The 22,858-nt window shown below is 45.8% G+C and overlaps 1 protein-coding gene across 3 annotated transcripts in view; it reads left to right on the forward strand.

Moving 5' to 3' along the window:
• Nucleotides 1–22,858, forward strand: part of LOC125424725 (protein FAM169B-like) — a 78,191-nt gene continuing 55,333 nt past the window's right edge. For all 3 annotated transcript variants that reach the window (XM_048482155.1, XM_048482154.1, XM_048482156.1), the window contains exons 1-2: nt 1–157; nt 18,809–18,942. In XM_048482155.1, the coding sequence (XP_048338112.1) occupies nt 112–157; nt 18,809–18,942 (180 nt within the window). In that variant the 5' untranslated portion in view covers nt 1–111. The remainder of the gene's footprint in view (nt 158–18,808; nt 18,943–22,858) is intronic.

The raw sequence follows: 22,858 nt of genomic DNA on the forward strand, positions 1-22,858 counted from the left end.
TCCGGCGCCGGGGCCTTGCGTGAGGAGGCGGCGGCCGTGAGGGCAGGGCAAGGCCGGGCGGACGAGAGGCGGTCCCGGGGGCGGGGCGGGCCTCCTGCGGAGGAAGGGACGATGGCGGAGGCCCTCAAACCCGCCGGAAGCGCCGCCTCAGCCGCGGGTAAGAGGAGAGGGCAAGCCCGGACCGCTCGCAGCAGCCCCTTTCCCTGCTCTTCCTTCTTCCCTCCCAAACCGCCTTGTCTTTTGGGGGCCGATTTAAAAGGGATGAAAGAGCATCAGGCAGAGATGCGGGTGTCTGTGTGTGCAGCAGAGCCCCTGAACATGCACAGAGTGACATTCCTTGCATTTTGTCTCTCCTTGCAGTGGTGGCCTCTGCTTTTCAATGCAGGGCTTTAAATCGAGCATAGACACGTTGGCATGCACATACCTCCACCCACGAGGAATACTGGCCTCCAGGAGGGACCTGGGGATCCCCCGCAATTATTGTGCATCTCCAGACTGCACAGAATTGGAGGGGGAGCTCTATGGCATTGCAGCCCTCTGAGGTCCCTGCCCTGCCTCCACCCCCCAAATCTCCAGGCATTTCCTAACCCAGGGATGCAACCCTGCATACAGCAGTTTCTGTACCCACTAGGAATGCCAGCCTTCAGGTGGGATCTGTGGATCACAGTTCATTGCCAGACTACAGGGATCAGTTCCCCTGGAGAAAATGGATGCTTTGGTGGGGGAGGTTGGGAGCATCATGCCCCACTGAAAGCCTTATCCTCCCCAGGTTCCTTCCCGAAATCTCCAGGAGTTTCTCAACCTGGATCCAGAGGTGGGATCCAGCAGGTTCTCACCAGTTCCCAAGAGTGGGTTACTAATTATTTGTGTGTGCCGAGAGGGGGTTACTAATTGGGTCTGCTTTTCCATTAAAAATTCCATTAGGTCCAAAAATCATAAAGACCTATTGTTTCCTATGTGTGCCAATGGGGCTGGGTTAGCGAAGGTAGAAAATGGGATAATTCTCCCTGTTGGGCTGTTTTAAAAACATGTTTTAGAAATATGGTAAAGTTCCTTGTTCCTTGTTTAAGGAAAGTATCCTTCTTTTGATTTCTAGAAACAAAATTTCTAGAAACAAAATTAAGTATTTGAAAGTATTAAGTATTTGACAGGCAGTCAATTAGAGGAGAAGTAGTTGTTTCTGTTGGCAGTAGACGATAGGACTTGCTATAATGAGTTTAAATTATGGACAGAAAGATACCAGCTGGAAATTATGAACTTTTTTTTAACAGTAAGAGTTTTTTACAGTAACAGAGAAATTATTAATGCCCTGCCCCTGGAATGCCCGCCCCTGCCCTGCCCAGCCCCATTGGCGCTACGCCACTGTTTGAATCCCACCACCATGGGAACCTGTTACTAAAATTTTTGGATCCCACCACTGCCTGGATCTGACTACTATAATTCCTCATTCGGATGGGGACCCACAACCCTACACCCTACTTATTTCCTGCAAAGTTTGGTTTCAACCCAGGAAGTCCACTGCAGAGCAAGCACATTTTTAAACCATGCGCATGAATGCGCATCTTGTACCGTACTTGCAAACAACACAAATGTAATGGACTAGATCCATTCAAATGTCATTTTTCTGCCCCCCCTCTTTTTTTTACAGCTCTCTCGCTACAATCATAAGTGTAGGCCAAAAAAGTGTTTTTGATGTTGCTAGTGAAAACGCCAATGGTGTGTTAGTGGTACAATTTCTGGGTTTCTTGTACATTCCTTGGGTTGAATTTGTCCAAATGACTTCCAGATTTTTTTTTGGGTCGCACAAAACGCCCTGCAAATATGTAGCCTTCTGCTCAGTTACGTGTTTAAAAATGTTGCATTTTTAACTTCTTACAAAACTGCAATCTGGTGGCCACTCCTGCCATGCAACAGATGGCCAATAGTTCTGATTCAGTATAGAACTCTGCTTGCAAAACTCCAATAAACATTTTCACGGAGTAAAAAACATTTTTTTTACTGTTGTTGGGCGAGCTGCATTGAAATTAAAAACATTTTTTATATCGTTGCGATTCCTGTGGGGTTGTACGATGTTTTCAGTAAACGTTGGTTTTGCAGTGATTCTTGAATAGATGCAGGTTTGATAGCAATTAAAGGTCTTTGTCCTTTAAGTAAAGCCCATTAGTGAGTGACAGATGCTGTTTAGAACATTATGCTTTTTAATAAAGTTCTGCTTACAGATTGAATGTTCTGTTTTCCAAGCCAGATTGTCAATTACGAGGCTTCAAGGTATGGTATTACGTTCATGAGTAGCTAAAGTCACTTTTTCCCTCTGAAATCAAACCATTAATTTTTCTCCCTTTTTCTCATTCTGGTTGTAAATTCTTGTCGCCCCAAACCACGCCAATTGCACCTAGTTATGGTCTGCTGATATGTTCAAATAAACTCAAAAATACACACGTTGCACTCTGGCTGTGTCTAATCTTATATATTAATCTTATATATAACTGAACAACTCAACACTTCTATTTGTATTTACATTTCCGTATTTCTCTGACAAGGTTCTTAAAAATTTGGGCTAATGTTGACATTGCACTCTTAAAGATAGTTGGTGACTGCTAATATGTTCAGCCACGATATTAAAAATCTGTTTCAGTCACTACAGATAATTGGCTATGAAATCAGCATATTGTCAGCATTGGTTGTTGTGGGTTTTCTGGGCTGCGTGACCGTGGTCTGGTAGTTTTTGCTTCTAACGTTTTGGCCTCATCTATGCTTGGCATCTTCAGAGGCACATCATGTGCCCACAATAGGCACAATATGCCTTCAACAATACATTGTCAGCATTCTTTGGGAGGATAAAATGTAAACTGTGAGTAGCTGCATGAATTAAGGTAACCTTTTTGTGAGCTAAGCTCTTCAGGCTCAGTAAAGACAAGTAAAAGGTATGAAACATAATCCCCACTTAGGCCCCTTCCGCACACGCAAAATAATGCGTTTTCAAACCACTTTCACAACTGTTTGCAAGTGGATTTTGCCATTCTGCACAGCTTCAAAGAGCACTGAAAGCAGTTTGAAAGTGCATTATTCTGCATGTGCGGAATGAGCCAAAGTGGAGTGCTACTGGTGGGTGGGGGTGGGTGGTGAGGGAGAGATTTTACACAGTATATGTATGAGATATTTCAGTGGAGTTGAACTCCCCCTAATGAAGCAGGTCTGTAGCTTGAGGTTACTGCTGATGGCTTCTCCTGGTGGTTGGAAGATCTTGCTGTTGTGATGCCTGCCCTAGTATGATCTAGGTTAGATTACTGCAGTACCCTCTACATCAGTGGTGGCGAACCTATGGCACGGGTGCCAGGGGTGGCACTCAGAGCCCTCTCTGTGGGCACGCGCAAACAGAGTCCTCCCACACACATCTAGGCTGGCCTGGGCATTATTAGCATTATTAGCCTTTAACCTAAGACCTAGTTGTGGGAAAGCAGTGTAGGTAACCCTGTTAAGCACTGTTAAACCCCACTGATTTTCATGCGAAGAACTAAAGCACGATCCTTTACCTGGGAGTAAGCTTGGTTGCTGGCAATGGGGCTTGCTTCTGAGTAAACCCTCCTAGGGTCGTGGAGTCACCCGCTGGAAGCGAAGTTGCAACGGTTGCTCCAAAAGCAAAGCCACCGATCTAACCACCTCAAGCTTTTACTCCCGCCGAAAAAGTAACGCATGACTTGGAGCCAACCATTTTTTCGAAACTAAAACCTCAGTATTCAGGTTAAATGGCCGTGTTGGCACTTTGCGATAAATAAGTGGATTTTGGGTTGCAATTTGGGCACTCGGTCTCGAAAAGGTTCGCCATCACTGCTCTACATGGAGCTGCTCTTGAATTCTGCCTAGAAGCTACAGTTGGCACAGAAAGCAGCAACCAGCACATTTACCCATCCATGCTGGTTTCTAATTTGCTTCTGCACTCAGCGGATTCGTTTGCCTTTCTCTCTTGCTGTCTTCTGCCAGAAGGTGAAGTCCTTTTTGTTTGTTTGACATCCCCCCGGTAACACTTATTGGCCCTCCAGCTTGATTGTGGTGTTATGTGTGTTTGTGTATTGATATCATTTATTGAACTGTTGGTTTTATACTTGTTTTAAATGTTGTTTTAAGTCGAAATGCTTTAATATTTGCTGAGTTGAGGACATTATTTGGATGGTTATACTGTGCATTCAAAATAATTAAAAGATGTGAAAATGAGATGTATGGAATTTCTGATAGATTATCAACATCCCCCCCCCCCTTTCCTTATGAATGAAACTGAGAATCAGAGATTTCACAGTCTATCTTGATTAAAATTTGGTAGGCCAAGCAGAGCTTGATCAAATTGCTTTGCATATTAGATTTGGCTACTAGATCTGGCTTCTGGCTACTACTGAATCTGATGGGTTACTAGTGCCCGGCTGCCAGGGTAAGTCATCCCCCACACTCTTTATGGGAAATATATTGTTATTTTTAGCTCCTGCATATTTTGTAACTCTTGTTTTTAAAAAATGTAAGTATTTATAACATCATTTATACCACACCTTTCTCCCTGGAGGGAACCCAAACATCATTCTCTGGTCCTCCATTTTATTCTCACAACGACCCTGTGAGGTAGGTTAGGTTGATGTTTATGTTACAGGATATAAAACATTGCAATTAGACAGTGTGAGCCAACCAATGAATGATGCCATAGGATTAGGATGAAATAATTCAGAAACATTGTGAATTTCAAACTAAACTAAGACTTTGCAAACTATCAACAATGCAGCAATGTGTAACACAGTGTGGTAAAAGTAATTGTTATTGACAACAGTTATTCCAGTGGAACACTATCCTATCTCAGTTTTTTTTGTGTGTGTTTCCCTGATAGTTGAAGGGAGATATACAAATGCAATAAATAAAGCGAGCATTTGTTCTGACCTGGATGGCCCAGTCTAGCTGGATCTTGGTAGCTAAGCAGAATTGGCCTTGGTTAGTGCTTTGGATGGGAGGCCACCAAGAAAGTCTACAGAAGAAGAAGAAGAAGAGTTTGGATTTATACCCCACCTTTCTCTCCTGTAAGGAGACTCAAGGTTGCTTACAAGCTCCTTTCCCTCCCCCCCTCCACCCGCAACAAACACTCTGTTGGGTAGGTGGGGCTGAGAGAGCTCCGAAGAACTGTGACTAGCCCAAGGTCACCCAGCTGGCATGTGTTGGAGTGCAAAAACTAATCTGGTTCCCCAGATAAGCCTCCACAGTTCAAGTGGCAGAGCGGGGAATCAAACCTGGTTCTCCAGATTAGAGGCAGGCAATGACAAACCACCTCTGATCACCTTCTTGCCTTGAAAACCCACCATAGGTCAGTTGCAACTTGACTGCACTTTTTGCCACCAAGTGAAAATTTAACCCATGAAACCGACAGCGCTTTTTCCCAGGGCTCCTAGGTCCCTTCCGCACATGCAGAATAATGCACTTTCAACCCACTTTCGCAATTGTTTGCAAGTGGAGTTTGCTATTCCGCACAGCTGCAAAGTGCATTGAAAGTGGATTGAAAGTGCATTATTCTGCATGTGCGGAAGGGGCCCTACTGTCTCCTGTGGAAGCCTGGTGGAGTCTACTTCCTTTTCTTGTCTCAAAAAGCAGAATGTGTGGGATATGACCTTTCTCTGACATAACTCTTCTCCTGCAGGGAAGGCTGTGTTTTTGTCTTAATTCCAGTGTTCCAAGACATCCAATCTGTAATCATTTTACAAACATTAGCCAATCCAGATACAGTTCTGTTCTTCCCTCGAGTGGAATTACTTCATTCATACCCTAAGTTGGGTTGTGTGGTTTTTCTGTTTTGTTAATGTAGAACACAGTTTGCATGGGATGGGGGAAGTGGTTATAATCAACTGGAAGTCATCCGGTAATTTGCAACGCTGATGGAATTCCAGGTTAACTTGTAAATCCCGAGAGACCTTTGTCTTTGGCAGTGCTTATTAGGTACCATTGTTCTTGGCTATGGTGATTCATGATTTGCATGGAACTAGATATTTTGAAGCAGCAAAATATAAATCAGTTGATAACTAAACGATGAGTCAGGAAAAGATCTCATCTCTTCCGTTAGAGGAGTCACTTGAATAATGCTTAGTAACGTGAGAAGCTGCTTGTCACTTGAAGCAGTAGGATTATATCCTTGATATGATTACTTTACCCAACAGGATGGTATGCCTTGGATCCCACAGACTATGCTTATGTAGTGGCGGAGAGTGTCCTGGCAGCCCATATCTGTGCAGGGAGTGAATTCACTCTTCGGCCTGCTGAATTTGTCCCCAGGGACCTTCCAGAAGAAGAAGAAGAAGAAGAAGAAGAAGAGTTTGGATTTATATCCCCCCCCTTTCTCTCCTGTAAGGAGACTCAAAAGGGCTTACAATCTTCCTTCCCCCCCCGCCCCCCCCCCCCCGCAACAAACACCCTGTGAGGAGGGTGAGGCTGAGAGAGCTCCAAAGAGCTGTGACATAACTAGTCCAAGGTCACCCAGCTGGTGTGTGTTGGAGTGCACAAGCTAATCTAGTTCACTAGATAAGCTTCCACAGCTCAAGTGGTAGAGCGGGGAATCAAACCCAGTTCTCCAGGCTAGAGTGCACCTGCTCTTAACCACCACACCACCCTGGCTCTCAGTGATAATGATAATTACCAGAGGGTAGCCATATTGGCCAGAATTGAGTCCAGTAATACTCTAACCTGGATGGCTCAGGTCTCTAAGTTTCTACTGTATTCAAATCCAAAAACTTTGGACAGTCAAGAATCATGTATTTCCTGATTCTGTTCAATTCAGTTAAAATTATTACAACCAATAAACCCATGTGCATGAAACAAACCACATACAAATCCCCAAATAAGACAGGCTTCCAATCTGAAATAGTTATTGCTGCGTAAAGTTACTTAACAGTTTTCATTTTAAAATACAGGTTTGGGAGTACTCTTATTTTTAAATCTGTTCGCCCAAAATTTTGCCACCTCCAGTGTGACGTGAGGATTTTTATCTCCCAACAAATATTGAGTACAAAAACAATCCACATCTATCTCTCAGTTTTAACAGAAGTGGGGAAATCCTTTGTTGCCACTCACACTGGCATAAGAGGATATGCCGCATAGTTTCAATATCCTGAGCACTGCAAGAACATGAAGAAAGAATAAGGAATCCCAGTTAACTTATCATTAAGCTTTTCGGAGGGAAATACATTTAACATCGCCTTTGCGAATAACCTTCTATAACACGGTACCATCAGTGTACTCACATAATTAGCATATACTTTGTTCAGAATATTACTTTGTTGCAAACTAACCTAACCATCTGAACAAGGTGAGGATGGTTAACTGAAGCTCATTCACAAATTCAGGATGGACCCCCCTTCCCACATCCCCAAATGTGCAGTTACAGCAGTCTCCTCTGCCTCCCACTGGTTACTGAGCTACGCCTGGCCACGCTTCTTTGGTGAGCTTCATGACCTTGCATAAGTGTTGCTGAAATGGTTGCTGTGCAGAAGTATTTTAGCTTGGGTAGCTACTAGCTCTACAGCTGAAATTTCACCAAATTTTAATCAAGTAAACTTGCGCCATAATCTGGTTTGTATGGAGGGGATTGGGATCAAGGGCGGCTAGCTGTCCTAAATGATCTACTGGCATTTTGATGGCCTTTTTGGATTTCACTTGTGGGATTTCACTTAAAAGCAAGGCAGCATGTGTTTTCCGTTGCACTGTGGAGAAGAAATTCTTTTGGCTACGGAACATTATTTCCTGCTCGCTTCATCCCATACTGAATCAGTAATGAGTTGATGTGGCCCTGTGGATACGGATGGCCATAATTTTAGTCCAAGACAGTAAATAACCACTCTGGAGTTGACCAGAACTGTGGCTTTGTAGTGGGATCTGTGTGATGCTGTGGTTAAGCTGGCATGTCAACATTTGGCATTTCCATCCATTTTGGATCCTAAGCCAAATAAATTTTGTTTGGTAGCCAACTTTTTGAACTCCAAGGGATGCCGTATCCATTTCGCAAAAGACATTGCAATTTGATAGTCTGTGTCTTGTTAAATTGTTCCTCTTGATTTCCAGTAACATTAATATTAGGGAAGTACAATACGTGGTAGTATTGTTTTTGAATATGCAGGAGGGTGTCCCTGAAAGAGAAAGCTTGCTCCCACACAACTAACAGTTGAGTTCCTGACATTGCCTAGGCAATGCTGGGCGATTTGGAGGGTGGTGCTTAGGGAAGAGTTGGGGAGGATGTGATGCCCTTTCTGGGTGATGCAGTATGACTTTCCCCTAATCTCTGTGGTAAAAACCATAGAGACTAATGGAAATTCCTAGAGTATCATTATGAAAGCAATTGTTGCTTATGTGCCTCAGTTTCTTGAGGTCAGGAGATTTGGGCTGGGGGTGAAGAATTCCCCATAAAGGACTTTGTATGTGATTTCCAATCACTTGAGCTGAACTCAGCAACTGATGGGTACATAATGGAGAGACTGCAGAATGGGAGTAAAATGCACACTCTGCTAAACTCCCCAATAACAACAGCTGGCAGCTTAAAGAAACATGCATAGATTTGTGCCAGTGCAGTCAAAACAATTGTGTAGGGAGCTGTTGTGTATATTTATTATTATGCTTGCCACTTCAGAATAAAGAACTCGTAACGACTAGTTTTTTGGTTATGGATTATGAATGCTGACTGTTAATCAATGTCAGTTAACAGCTGCGTTAAATTGTATATTTTCAGCTAGGCAAGTACCGACTCTTCGTTATCCTTTTGCTCTGAATGTTGAAGTTATGTGATTTTGCGCATGGAATTATGAACTTTCAGCATCTTTAAGGAGCACTTGCAAAAAGATTTTCTCATGGGTCGTCGTGGAAAATGACATTGTTACGGTGACCCCTGCAGGGTTTTCAAGGCAAGAGACAATCAGCGGTGATTTGTCCCGTGCACTCAATAAAATTCAGTCGCGAAGTGGATTGGAAGTGCATTATTCATTGTGCGGAAGCAGCGATAGTTTGGTTCTTTAACGATAAAAGGCTGCTTTGAGTATCTTAGTGCAAAAAAAAGTAGCTGGAAAGGGAACATTTTTGGACGTAAACGGGGAACTCTAATGTTGGTGTGTTTGGGTCCCCCCCCCCCCGCCCAAATGGTAATTAAATTAAAATTCCTATAGAGTATCATAAATTACATACATGACTTTTCCTTTTGATTTAACCAGAGTGTTTTCCTCTGCAATATGGATAAGGCTAATTGCCTACCACTTGTTGACATCTAGCTTGACACCAGAATCCACTTGCGTGATATCATGACCTTGTTTACCAGTTTGGGTTATTTAAGATGGCAGCTCCTTTCAGCTCTGCAGAAATGCAGCGGCTGGAATGTCTGGAATCTCTCAAATGCGGGAGGGCCTCTTGTTCTAAATTTACTTTCTGGATGGTTCAAAGTACTTTTTCTGTGGACGGAGAGAACGACCCTCATTTTAGTTTTTTTTTAACCACCCCCATTTCCCCCTCCCCTGCTTTTTTGATAACCTCATATAATTTTGCCCCTTCAAAATAAATTCAGACTGGTTTATGGTTGCTTTTTTGGCATAGTATCCCTTTTCCCCCTTAGCTATGGAGGATTTACAGTGTAGACATAATCCAGCAATTTAAACAGGCTGAAAAGTTCTCGTTGGAATTCTGGAATCTCCTTCTACAGAGTTGCTGAAATGAGGCCCATCAAAGCCCAGGGATTTGCAGAAAGCAGTGTTTAATTAGAAAGGAAAATTGGCAACTTTAACAAAGCCCCCCCCCCCCCCCAAACCCTGCTGTATTTCTCATTGTATTAATCCAAAGAAAGAGGTGTGTTCCTATGAATCAAACAGGTTTTATGACAATCCAATATATAAATGTTCCATTTTTGCGCTAAAAAATTAGTTTAGAATTGAGGATAGTGGGCGGTAATATCTCTGTGTTAAATTTGGAAAACGTGTGCGAGGGAGAATGAAACTGACCCGAAATGCTCGTATTTTAAGGACGTTTTCGTGCGGCAAAATGCTGGACTCATCAGAACATGAATGAAATTCTGACGCATGGGATGTTAACTAGGGCAGGGATGTATTTAGTTTAAGATCTTGTTCGTGACAGTGGAATATGTCTTTCCTCTGCAACCCCTGTGCCCTCTAAAAACCTTATCCTGAGGTTAGAGGGAACTTCAGCAGTGTTATGGGATGTGACAGTCTGCTAAGGGAAGGCAGAAATAGCAGCTTCTTTTCCACGTAAAAAGCAGCACTTGGGTCCTACCCACTTTTAGTATTTTGTATTGGTCATGATCCCTTTCTTTCATGTGATCTAATGCAAAGAATACTTGTTAAGTAATTAGAAAGATCCTGCTGAATGTTAGGTTTGAGTTGTCCACATTTTTATAGTGCTCTACAATTCAAGTGTTAGCAGGGGAAAAGGTTTGTGCCCTTTTCGACCGTGGCTGGAATTCTACACATCTTGCTGTTTAGGGAAGCACACCCCTCTTAACTTCAATCTGGGAATAAGGTCTTTAAAAATAAATTGCTATCAATATTGCAGGGCATTCCTCTGTTAAAAATAGCAGATCTTTCCTCTATTCAAAAATTAGCACATTTAATAATAATGATGTCTCATTTAGTTCCTAGTGTATGTAGACTTATCCCCTTTACCTTATATGGTAGGGATTTGACAGACATTTGGGAGGACCCATTGAAAGGGCTGTTTGTTTGCATCCATATGAAACAAAATCTAGAACTGAGGACAGCTGTCTCTTACAACTTATGGCAGAAATCAACTAGGCAGCGTATCAGTTGTTCGATCTCGTTTTTCCTCTTGGTGTCTCAAACCCACGTGCAATCAAAACTAACAGCGTTTGCTTCATATCACGAGTTACTGGACAATGTTACAGCTACAGAAACGTGCTAACAAGCTTTGGGCCTTGCAAAATTTGGTCAAAAAATTTAGGAAGTCACTCTGAAGCTCAGCCGTTGCAGAATACAGCCACTGAGCTTCTGGCTTGGAATGTGTTGGTTTGACTGTGTTGCAACTCTTTGGAAACACTTTCCTTGGTTTCTGGACTCATTTCCACATGTGGATTCACACCTTTGAAGCTGTTCCCAACCTGAAATCTATCTACTAGGACAATCTCTCCTCTGTGAGCCTGATTATTCATTTATTTGGAAAAAAAATTTATGCTACCGTTCCAGGGAACACTCTTAGGCCCCTTCCTCACATGCAGAATAATGCACTTTCAATCCACTTTCACAACTGTTTGCAAGTGAATTTTGCTATTCTGCAAAGTAAAATCCAGCTGCAAAGTGCATTGAAAGTGGATTGGAAGTGCATTATTCTGCATGTGCAGAAAGGGCCAAAGCCGAACCGTTGGGTCTTTGTTGGAGAGAAACCCTTTGTATCTTCAGGATCGCATTCCCCCATATTGCCCACGAAGGAACCTCTGCTCCTCCGGTGGCAACTTCCTGGTAGTCCCTGGCCCCAAGGACATTCTGCTGACCTTGACTAGACCCACATTTTTTCAGCCATGGCTCCTGCCTGGTGGAACTCGTTACCAGCAGACACTAGGGCCCTGTAGGATCTTAACCAATTCTGCAGGGCCTGTAAAACCGGAATGTTCCGCCGGACTTTTGCCTGAAGCTGCCATGGAACTGCTACATGATGCTGACCCCTGGAATATTCCGTCTCCTTCCTTCCCTTGCCCTGACAGTACAGCTTACGTAATGGGGTGGGATTGTTAATTACACTGCGGGCTATTGGAGAGTCTTTTGATTTCAATTGAAGATGAAGAGGAGTCTGGATTTATACCCCACCTTTCCCTCCTGTAAGGAGACTCAAGGTGGCCTACAAACTCATTTCCCTTCCTCTCCTCACAACAGCCACCTTGTCAGGCAGATGGGGCTGAGAGAGCTCTGATGAACTGCGACTACCCCAAGGTCACCCAGCAGGAATGTAGGCGTGCGGAAACACATCTGATTCACCAGATAAGCCTCCGCCATTCAGATGGAGGAGTGGGGAATCAAATCCGGTTCCCCAGATTAGAATCCACCTGCTCTTAACCACTACACCAAGCTGGCTCTTGTGAATGCTTTAATGTTTGTAACATCATAATTTTTAATGTTTAAATTATTTATTTGTTTAATTGGAATTTATTTTATGGAATGTAATCGACATATGTATGTTAGCCACCCTGAGCCCTGCTTCAGCTGGGGAGGGCAGGATATTAAATCAGGATATTACCCACTTCGTTTACGATGGGGTCAGATTTGGTAGGATTTTCTGAGGGGTTCTCAGGTGGTTCTCCTTCATGCATGTGATCCCCGCACGGGGGTTCGGTAAACCGGACAATGCGCTGCTTCCATAGTATCGTGGGTTCATGAGATAACAACCAAGGCATTCCCAAAACTATGGGGTGAGGTTCTGGCTTACTGGCTTCAAAATGAAAATCCAAGTCGCTGCCCCAATGTTCTGCACATCGTGAGAAGCACCGTTGGGTTCTAAACGAAGCGGGCCCTTCCAGTCCCTAAAGGACTGCCATATCCATTTGGGTGAAGCGGTAATGGGCTTGATCAATGCTATGCGCTTCTTCCAGACCAAGTTGCTCTGCCACCTGAGGTCTCATCAAGCTAAAATGAGAGCAACCAGAGTCAATCTCAGGGCGTGAGCCAAAATACGCGTATTTTGGCGGGTTGGCAAGAGAAGTCATTAAAGTGATGGGGCATCCACCGGGGCCCACTCACACCGCGATTCGGCGCAGGGTCTCCATCCGTCGGGGCCGACGACAGGCCTGTACTACCCCCCATCTGATCAATCAACAAAATCATCATCTTCCCTCGGCTCTTCAAGCTTGCTTTTGCAGTGCCCTGCTGTGTTTTCGGTCCGACTCTGCGCGGAGCCTTTTGCAGTTTGGGTGCGAGGAGCTGGAGTAGGAGCTTTTTGTTTCTTTGGGCAGTTGGCAGCCAGGTGACCCGGACCTCCAATAAAGACATACAGACCCAACCGCTTAATGGCGACGGGCGTTCTGATGTAGTCTCAGTGCAGGAGTCGTACAGCCAGACTTTTTGGCAAGCGCAGGAGTCGGTTGTTTCGCTGGTGGTTTTGAGGGTTGTTTTCTCCGGATCTGGCACCGGGTGAGACGGGTGGAAATCAACGCTCCGGACTGTAATCCATTCTATGCTATCGCTTGAGGCTCACAATATAACACCGCCTTCTCTCGAATATCATCGCTTACGGCTCCAAAGAAATACTCGCATTTCATACGCTGCCCGCCAATCAGGGAGTTTACTGGCTGCTGCCTCGAATTCGCTGGCAAATTCAGCAAAGGGTCGGTTACCCTGTTTGATGGTTTTGACAGTATGAATCGCTTTTATTTTCCGGTGATCTGGATCCTGGAAGTTTAAGACGAGACCCTGCAGCAGCTCTGAAGCTACCGAGTGGGTTTGAATCTGCCCCAATTTCATATAGCTCTACTTTAACCATTGGGCTGTTTCACTCCATCTAGGACCGATCCGATATCACTTTAACTTTTTCGGCCTCGGATCTATACATGTCATCAAATCTTCCAGCATATGAGCATCAAGTTGCAAAATGAAGTAAGGCAGTTTCGACGCCGGGTTCCGCTAAACGGGCCGGAATAGGCTGGGCTGAAGGTAACCTCTGGCTGAGCCTGCGCCGCTCTCGGTGCAAAAGGGCAGAGGAGCTTGAATTCATCGGCAAGTAACGGGTTGCTGAGGAGCTTGCATCGGGCCCTGCGCGGGCAGTGCGTGGCGGGCAACTGTTGAATTCCTCCTTGGTGGTGGTTGAGCCGACCGAATACTTACATCCCTAGCCGCGGGAACTACTCTGGCACTGGTGCGGCTGGGGTTGGGCAAGTGCTGCCCTATCCGCATCACGCCAGTAGCGTTGGAGGGCTCAGTTCTCTGCCTCAAGGAGTTCTTGCCTCACAATGACGCCGCTCTGGCATGGTAACCCTCTCCTCAGCTCTAGGGCATCTCGCTCCCTTTGGAGGCTGCCCCGCTCCCCGGGCCCGTTGTGCCGCTGCCGTTGTTTCAGCTTCTGTTTGTAATGCCTCTCTGCCACATTCTAATACGCTTGGATGTTGAAGGTCGATCCGGGATTGTTCCATAACCTTATCATGGACTGTGAGATCTTTGTAAGTACTGCCGATTTGAAGCTGCTTCTCGCTTCTTTGTCCATCTCCTCGCCTGGAACAACCGGGCGCTGTTGGTCGTGACTCTTCCTGGAAGGCTTCCCGCTCCTTCTCCAGCACCTCGCGCTCCACCTCCTCAATCACGTTGGGTTCTCTGCAGACCTTCCATCTGGGCTTCCCATTGTTGCGCCCTACTTCTGGGCAGTGGTTGGCACCGGTCGCTGGTCGGTAAGGCAGTAGCCTCCGAGGAGTTCCTCATCCTCTTCAGTTAGTTCCTGGATTCGCTGTCATCTGGGAAAGTTAGTTGACTCGGGAGCCGCGGAGGCATCGGGCCTGTCGAAACACTCCTCCGGCCGACGGTAGAGCAGACTCTCTACGTGAGTCTCGAGGTGCCAGGGGCCGTACTCTTTCGGACGCTGTGCTACGGTATTTCTTTGCCAGTGTTCGGTCGGGCGGCGGTTCCTTCCAGATAGCTGCTCCAGGAACTTCTCCAAGGACTCTTGGGTATCTCCCATGAATGGGTGGACAGTCCCATCTCCTCAGGAAGCTTCATGATCGGCTTGTAATCTGGCATATGTTGGCGCCAGTGGGTATGATATGCTGCTCACGAGGGACTCGATCCGCCGACACCCTCCGGCTTCTGGATCGTACCAATACTCCTGGCGGACCTCTAGGCGCTCGGCGGACACCGTGCATCTAGCCATCCTGGGCAGCCTCAGTCACCTGCTCTTCGAGGTGTAAGAAGGCCATAATACGGCTAAGCCGAGGCTTGGAGAGGGTGACCAGGGAGATAGACTCCTGCGAGGGGTTCCTCATGTTCAGTGGGAGACCATGAGAGAGGGATTCCAAACCCTCCTCGAATTCACGAAATTTCAAATCCCTCCTCTGCAATGTTGAATCGACATCAGGGGTTCACAACGTGGGAGTAAAGTTGTTTGAGATTCAGCATAATGTAGAGCAGAATCCGCAGAAAGGACTAGTGAATAGGAGTAACCATTGAAGGATCTTTTATTCTTAAGCTTCCATGGGATACACACAATAACGAGAGATGCTGGAATCTGGACTTTTTCCTCAAAACAAACAGACTGCTTTTACATGAGTCTGGAATCCCCCCCTCCTTCAAACCCCAGTGACAGGTTCCCATGAAAAGACTCCAAAACTAGCTTCACTACACATAGATAAGTGAGTAAGCAAGGTTAGCTTGCCTCTATCGAAGCAATACTACAGCCCCAGCTCTTTTAGGAATGCTGCCAAGGTCACAAGAGCTGGGAAAGGAAAAAGCAACATCTTTACAATCAATCAATCAATCAATCAATCAATCAATCAATAAATCAATCAATCAAATAAACAAACAAACAAATAAACAAGTAAGTAAGTAAAAACATTTTTAAAATAACTTAAATAGGCTAGAGGAGAATTAGTGGGATTTTCATGGGAAGAACTAAAGCGCGATCCTTTACCTGGGAGTAAGCTTGGTTGCTGGCAATAGGGCTTGCTTCTGAGTAAACCCTCCCAGGGTCATGATTACCCATTGGAAGAGTTGCATGGTTGCTTCAAAGCAAAGCCACCGACTACCATCAAGCTTACTCCTGAGTAACGCACGCCTCGGAGGGCGGTATAGAAATATAATAAATAAATAAACAAACAAACAAACTGTTTTTCCTAAACTAGAACCTCAGTCTTCGGGTTAAATGGCCGTGTTGGCACTTTGCGATAAATAAGTGGGTTTGGGGTTGCAGTGTGGGCCCTCGGTCTCGAAAAGGTCCGCCGTCACTGGCCTAGAAGCTATATCTAAGGAAGACTTGGTCTAAAGTTTCTGGTCCTCCAGCCTTATGTGGACAACCACTAGGAGTTTCAATATGGGGAAACACACTTTGCATCCAAAGTTTAATTCAGGGTAAGTGAATTACAGATTCTAGACATATTCAAGCAAGCAAACAAAAGAACTGCTTCACTTAAAAGCCCCAAATAGCTTGAAGTCCATTTCCCCCTCACAGTGTGCCACAACTCAGGTCTACATCATGTGATATTGTCTTCCAGGTATTCATTTTGGGTTGTACACAACCACTATAAGGTGGTACAGTATAATTTTGCCTGTAGGCTACTGAGTTCGAGAACAGGCAGCGGGATAGAATGCCTTCCCCTTCTGGTAAATAAAAACAAGAGGATGACAGGAAGGATTATAGAAGAAGAAGAGTTGGATTTATATCCCCCCTTCTCTCCTGTAAGGAGACTCAAAGGGGCTTAACAAACTCCTTTCCCTCCCCCCCCCTCCCCCCCGCCCCCCACACAGCAAACACCCTGTGAGATAGGTGGGGCTGAGAGAGCTCCAAAGAACTGTGACTAGCCCAAGGTCACCTTGCTGACATATGTTGGAGTGCAGAAGCTAATCTGGTTCACCAGATAAGCCTCCACAGCTCAAGCGGCAGAGCAGGGAATCAAACCCGGTTCCTCCAGATTAGACTACACCTGCTCTTAACCACTACGCCCCTGCTCCTCCTTAAACATCATGCAGTGTTTAATACATTAGTCAAATATCATTTACATTTTTAGTTACAGACGCGGTATTTAGAAAATGCCCAGAATTAAAAGAAGTCAGATTATGGTTCTTCAGATCTGGCAAAACATTATAATTAACTGGTTCTGGTGGGTTTTCCGGGCTGTGTGGCCGTGGTCTGGTGGATCTTGTTCCTAACATTTCACCTGCATCGGTGGCTGGCATCTTCAGAGGTGTATCACCGAGAGATACACTCTATGATACACCTCTGAAGATGCCAGCCACAGATGCAGCCGAAACGCTAGGAACAAGATCCACCAGACCACGGCCACACAGCCCGGAAATCCCACCAGAACCAGTTGAATCCGGCCGTGAAAGCCTTCGACAATACATTATAATTAAGATCCAGAGAACACTGATATCTATTTCCAGGGCAACTCTCCAGTTTAAATTAGCTAGCAAGGATACACATGAAACCACCTTACAAGGAATCAGATCATTAGCCTATCAAGGTCCTGATTGTTTGCTCTGATGGACAGCCGCTCTCTTTTTCATTTCATCTGTTCCCTGATCCTTTTAACTGAAGATGCTGAGGACTGAGCCTGGGACGTTCCACATTCTCTAGCACTGAGCCATAGCTCCCCTGAAATTCTGTCTTCTACTGAGTCAGACCATTGATCTATCAAGGCCACGGTTATCTGCTCTGACGGCCATCAGCTCTCTTTTTCATTTCATCTACTCCCTGATCCTTTTAAGAGATCCTGGGGCTTGAACCTGGGAACTTCTGCATGCCAAGCAGATTCATGCCACCAACGTTCCCTGTAAGTGGTCCTGTGTGCAGAACAGAACCACCCGGGAGAGCAGTCTTGTATCTGCGTGGCACCCGTACGGTGGCTGCATGGCCACGCATGTATGTAGCCTACAGGAATCGTTGTCGATCAACCCCTCACCCCATCTTACAAGTACAAACAAACACTTTATATTGTCCATCTTGGTTACAAAGTCAGAGACTTCCAGAACTAAAAAAGATACTTGTATAATAACTGAAGGGTATTTGAAAGAACAGTAAGGAGGTTTGTTTTGCTACTTTAAGAACAGCACATTCTTAGTTATTTGCTTATGTGGAAATTGAGAATCAGTTTGAAAACTAGGAAGGCACCGTTGCCTAACTTTGATTTTAAAGTTTCTCTCATCTTTGGTTCTACCATTGGAGCAAAAATTGTTTCATTGACTCAATTGTCATTTTGTGCGCTTATTTATTAGTGCAGTTTCTATAACACCCTTCCCCTTCTGGGCTTAGGGCGCTTTCCAGCCTTCCTAGCACAATAAGAAAAGTCAATACAAACATAAATACAGATTAAAATTAAGGAAAATGAAAACATTTAAAATGTAAAATGAGCAGTTAGCTCTGAGTTGATGCGAACTGAATGCCCCTTTTTTCTCATAACATGAATATATCAGATGATGGGAATTGAGAAGAACTAACAGGAAGGGGTAAGAGATGGGAAGGAGCAAGGGAAAGAAGAGAAGAAGAAGAAGAAGAAGAAGAAGAAGAGTAGTAGTAGTAGTAGTAGTAGTAGTAGTAGTTTGGATTTATATCCCCCTCTCTCTCCTGTAAGGAAACTCAAGGTGGCTTACAAGCTCCTTTTCCTTCCTCTTCCCATGACAGATACCTTGTGAGGTGGGTGGGGCTGAGGGAGTTCTGAAGAACTGTGACTAGCCCAAGGTCACCCAGCAGGAATGTAAGAGTGCGGAAACACATCTGGTTCCCCAGATAAGCCTCTTCCACTCAGGTGGAGAAGTGGAGAACCAAACCCTGTTCTCTAGATTAGAATCCACCTGCTCTTAACCACTATACTACGCTGGCTCTCCTTCGTGGTGAGAAGGGAAAGGATGAAAGTAATAGAAGGAAAATGGACAAGAGGAAGGGGGAGAAGGGTAGATATCAGATGTACTGGATGATAAGACCAGCAAAAGAGATACTGCTTTTTGTTTGCAGCATGTCCAAGTTGAGCACTGAAGTGAACATTTGAATTGGTTTGCTCCTATTTTCCCTCTGGACTGTGGTGGTGCCTTGTAGCTGAATTTGGTGCCTGGCTATGTTGTTCAGTGACGCTAACTTGAGTAGTGTTTGACGTTCTCCTTTCTTCTAGGTCGTCTTTATCCAGTGGATATTAAAGAAGAAAAGCCCGAAGTTTTGGAGGCAGCAGCTCAGGAATATTATGCTAAACTCTTGGAACAACATACAACAGCTGCAGAGTTTTTCTCTATCCCAGGAAGAGTTAAAGTAAGTAAATGTATTCTTTAAAGATATCGGCAAAACACAAACAGCGTTGACAGTGGCGTGGCCGTGGCCGTGGAGTTTGGGGGTATGGCAGAATGTTCTGGGTGCATTCTGGGGTGGGGGCGGATAGCTCCATGGCAGGGGCGCAGGGGGTGCGCGTGCCCCAGGTGGTGTTCCCCCTTGCTCCGCCCCTGAGCGTTGACTACGTTCTCTTGTTAATGTTGGCTGGTGTCAGGGAGATAGTATCTATGTGATTGAGGTGCATTCCTAATTAAATGTAACTGCTTTAACCAAACAAATCAATGCTGCTGACAGATATATGTAACCAACCTGCTATATGTAACCACTGCCATCTGGGGCATTCTTTCCTTGATCTTTACTTTATGGCTTCACATGCTTTGTAGATACCTAGGCTTCTCCTGACATCCTGATTCCATAAGAAAAAGAGTTACATCCGGTACCCCCTGGGACAGGAAGCCAAGTGGTTCTCTTCTGCTATCTGCCACCGACCTTGGGGCGCCTCAGCTCCCGGGGCTGTTTTTCACAACTTCTTGGGAAAGCAGGAGGGGGGACTTGCAACGGGGATAAAGGGAATGGCAAAGGCTGGGCTTGTCAAAACTGGCCTTTTCAAGCTTTGGTACTTTGATGCCTAATCAATAGTCCAGAGTCCCGTTTATTGGCCTAAGGTTTCGAGACCTAACAGCTGGGTAACAGTGATGGCAGAAAGTGCTGTCCAGTCACAGCTGGCTTATGGTGACCCTGTTGAGTTTTCAAGGCCAGGGGTAAGCTGAGGTGGTTTGGCATTGCCTGCCTCTGGGTGGAATTCCTTGTTGGTCTCTGTTCCTGGCTTGGGCCCAGAGGCAGAGCAAGGGGAAACTGTGCCCGGGGGATGCATGTGCCCTGCACCCCAGCTGCAGCGCATCCCTGCCACGCCCACCACACCTCTTCGATGATCTGGCCACGCCTCCGCTGCTGCTTCACCCAGGGCGCCGTGCCCTTCCCCCGCTCTGTGGGCGTGTCACCACTGTTTCGGCTTCTGCTGGTATCCTCAAGAGCCAGGACTTACCCTGCAGGGTCTGAAGCACAGGAGCAGGCAAGGTGTAGAGGCTGGCTCCGGCAGGCGTGTTGTGGCCATCAGGGCCGTCTTCCCAAGGCTGGCAACATAAGAACAGGCCAGCTGGATCAGCCCAGAGTCCATCTAGTCCAGCACTCTGCTACTCGCAGTGGCCCACCAGGTGCCTTTGGGAGCTCACATGCAGGATGTTAAAGCAATGGCCTTCTGCGGCTGTTGCTCCCGATCACCTGGTCTGTTAAGGCATTTGCAATCTCAGATCAAAGAGGATCAAGATTGGGAGCCATAAATTGACTTCTCCTCCATAAATCTGTCCAAGCCCCTTTTAAAGCTATCCAGGTTAGTGGCCATCACCACCTCCTGTGGCAGCATATTCCAAACACCAATCACACATTGCGTGAAGAAGTGTTTCCTTTTATTTATAAGCTGGGAGGTAATTCTGTCTCTGCTTCGTTTTGCTTCTGAATTTATTAGTGTTAAGCAGGTTGCTAAAACATGAAGAACTGGACCAGGTCTGAATGGCTGTAAAAATCAATTAAGGGGTATAAAGTTTCTCAACAGAAAGTGTGATAGATCTACTGTTATGTTTTAACTCGTTCCAGCCGGTCAATATCCTTCTTGAATTGCAGTGTCCCAGAACTGTACACAGTATTCCAGGTGAGGTCCACGTGCTCCATGCCCTCCACTTGTCGTCTAGTCTGGACCAGGCTGCGACGAGAGGGGGGTGGGAAGCAAGTGGAGGAGGGGGGGCAGGAGGAAGAAGAAGAGTTGGATTTATATCCCTCCTTTCTCTCCTTTAAGAAGACTCAGAGGGGCTTACAATCTCCTTTCCCTTCCCTCCTCTCAACAAACACCCTGTGAGGTAGGTGGGGCTGAGAGAACTCAGAAGAACTGTGACTAGCCCAAGGTCACCCAGCTGGCGTGTGTTGGAGTGCACAAACTAATCTGAATTCCCCAGATAAGCCTCCACAGCTCAAGCGGCAGAGCGGTTCCTCCAGATTAGAGTACACCTGCTCTTAACCACTACGCCACTGTTGTTCCTGGTGGATGAAGTTACAATTTTATTTAAATCTTTATGGGGAAGAGGGTATGGTTTTGGGCTAGCTTGGGCCAACCAGCTCAGGGCATTTTGAAATGGTGGGGGCGATTTCAAATGTGGTTGTTGATATGACTCAAATTTAAAGCACCCGCTGTTCAGTGAGGAAGACATCCAAAACAACAGCAGATGCCTGCAGTCCTGTGGGCGTGAGGAAAACAGTAGATTTAGAAGTTGTTCATGTGTGATCTGAAACAGCTTAAGTTCGGCTGATTTCCTTTCAGTTCTAGAGGGCTTTTTTTCAAATTGGTTCTGACAATTGCATTTTCTAATGTGCGTCATGTCGTCATGGAAAGTTTGCACAAAAAAGGGGTTGATGCAAACTCGACCAAAATGGCTGACGTGGGTTTTCCGGGCTGTGTGGCCGTGGCCTGGTAGTTCTTGCTCCTAATGTTTTGCTTGCATTGGTGGCTGGCATCTTCAGAGGCATGTCAGGCTAAGATGTGTTTCTCTCTGTGGCAAGATGGGGAGTGATTATGTGGCGGGAAATATGTTTTGTCCACCCCAGAGGTGGGGGGCAGTGAAGTTCCTTTCCATGCATCTGAGTGGCGGATGTTTGCAGATTCCCCAGACACATGCAAAGGCACCTTCTCCCCCCCCCCCCCCCAGGCCACTTTTGAACTGTTTAAAACATATATCCCACCACACTCAGCGTGGTGTAGTGGTTAAGAGCAGGTGGATTCTAATATGGACAACCGGGTTTGATTCCCCAAGCTTCCACCTGAGTGGCAGAGACTTATCTGGTGAACCAGATGTGTTTCTGCACTTCTGCATTCCTGTTGGGTGACCTTGGGCTAGTCACAGTTCTATATGCCATTAAAGGTTTATTATTATTATTATTATACTAGTCACAGTTCTTTGGAACTCTCCCAGTCCCACCTACCTCACAAGGTGTCTGTTGTGGGGAGAGGAAGGGAAAGGAGCTTGTAAGCCCCTTTGAGTCTCCTTACAGGAGAGAAAGGTGGGGTATAAATCCAAACCCTTCTCTCTTGTCTTCTTCTCAGTCACTCCCTACTGTGCCACAAAGTGAAACACGTCTTACCACGACTGTATGTTTTAACGGGGCTTTTAGCCGCATTATGTAAGCCTCCCTGGGACTTTGGTGTAGGGCAGGGTATAAGAGGAATAAATAAAATTACATACCTCTGAAGACCACAGCCATCGATGCAAGCAAAATGCTAGGCACAAAAACTACACAGTCACTATCCCGATTGTGCCACGGAAGAAGAAGAGGAGTTTGGATTTATATCCACCTTTTCTCTCCTGCAAAGAGACTCAAAGGGGCTTAGAAACCCCTTTCCTTTCCTCCACAACAAACACCCTGGGAGGTGGGTGGGGCTGAGAGAGCTCTGACGAGCTGTGACTAGCTCAAGTCCACCCTGCTGGCATGTGTTGGAGTGCACAAGCTAATCTAGTTCACCAGATAAGCCTCGACAGATCGCGGGGCAAGAGGTACTGTGTTGGGATAAAATTTATTGCTGTGACACTCTTCAGGTCTCACTGTGTGCCCCAGCGCCAGTGGGCAATTGGCCCTAGATGCTGGTGGAACATTAGGAGCAAAAACTACCAGACATTGGCCACACAACCCAGGAAACCCACAACAGCCAGTTGATCCCAGCCGCGAACGCCTTCGACAAGACATGCTTACAGGATCCGTCTGCCATGCAGGCTGTTCCCAGCTGGAGGAAGACGGCCTGTTCAAATGTTTCTCCCATCCCTCACTTGATTTTTGGCATCCTCGGCTGCATTAC

This window comes from Sphaerodactylus townsendi, linkage group LG17, assembly GCF_021028975.2.
Source record: "Sphaerodactylus townsendi isolate TG3544 linkage group LG17, MPM_Stown_v2.3, whole genome shotgun sequence".
Taxonomy (NCBI): Eukaryota; Metazoa; Chordata; class Lepidosauria; order Squamata; family Sphaerodactylidae; genus Sphaerodactylus; species Sphaerodactylus townsendi.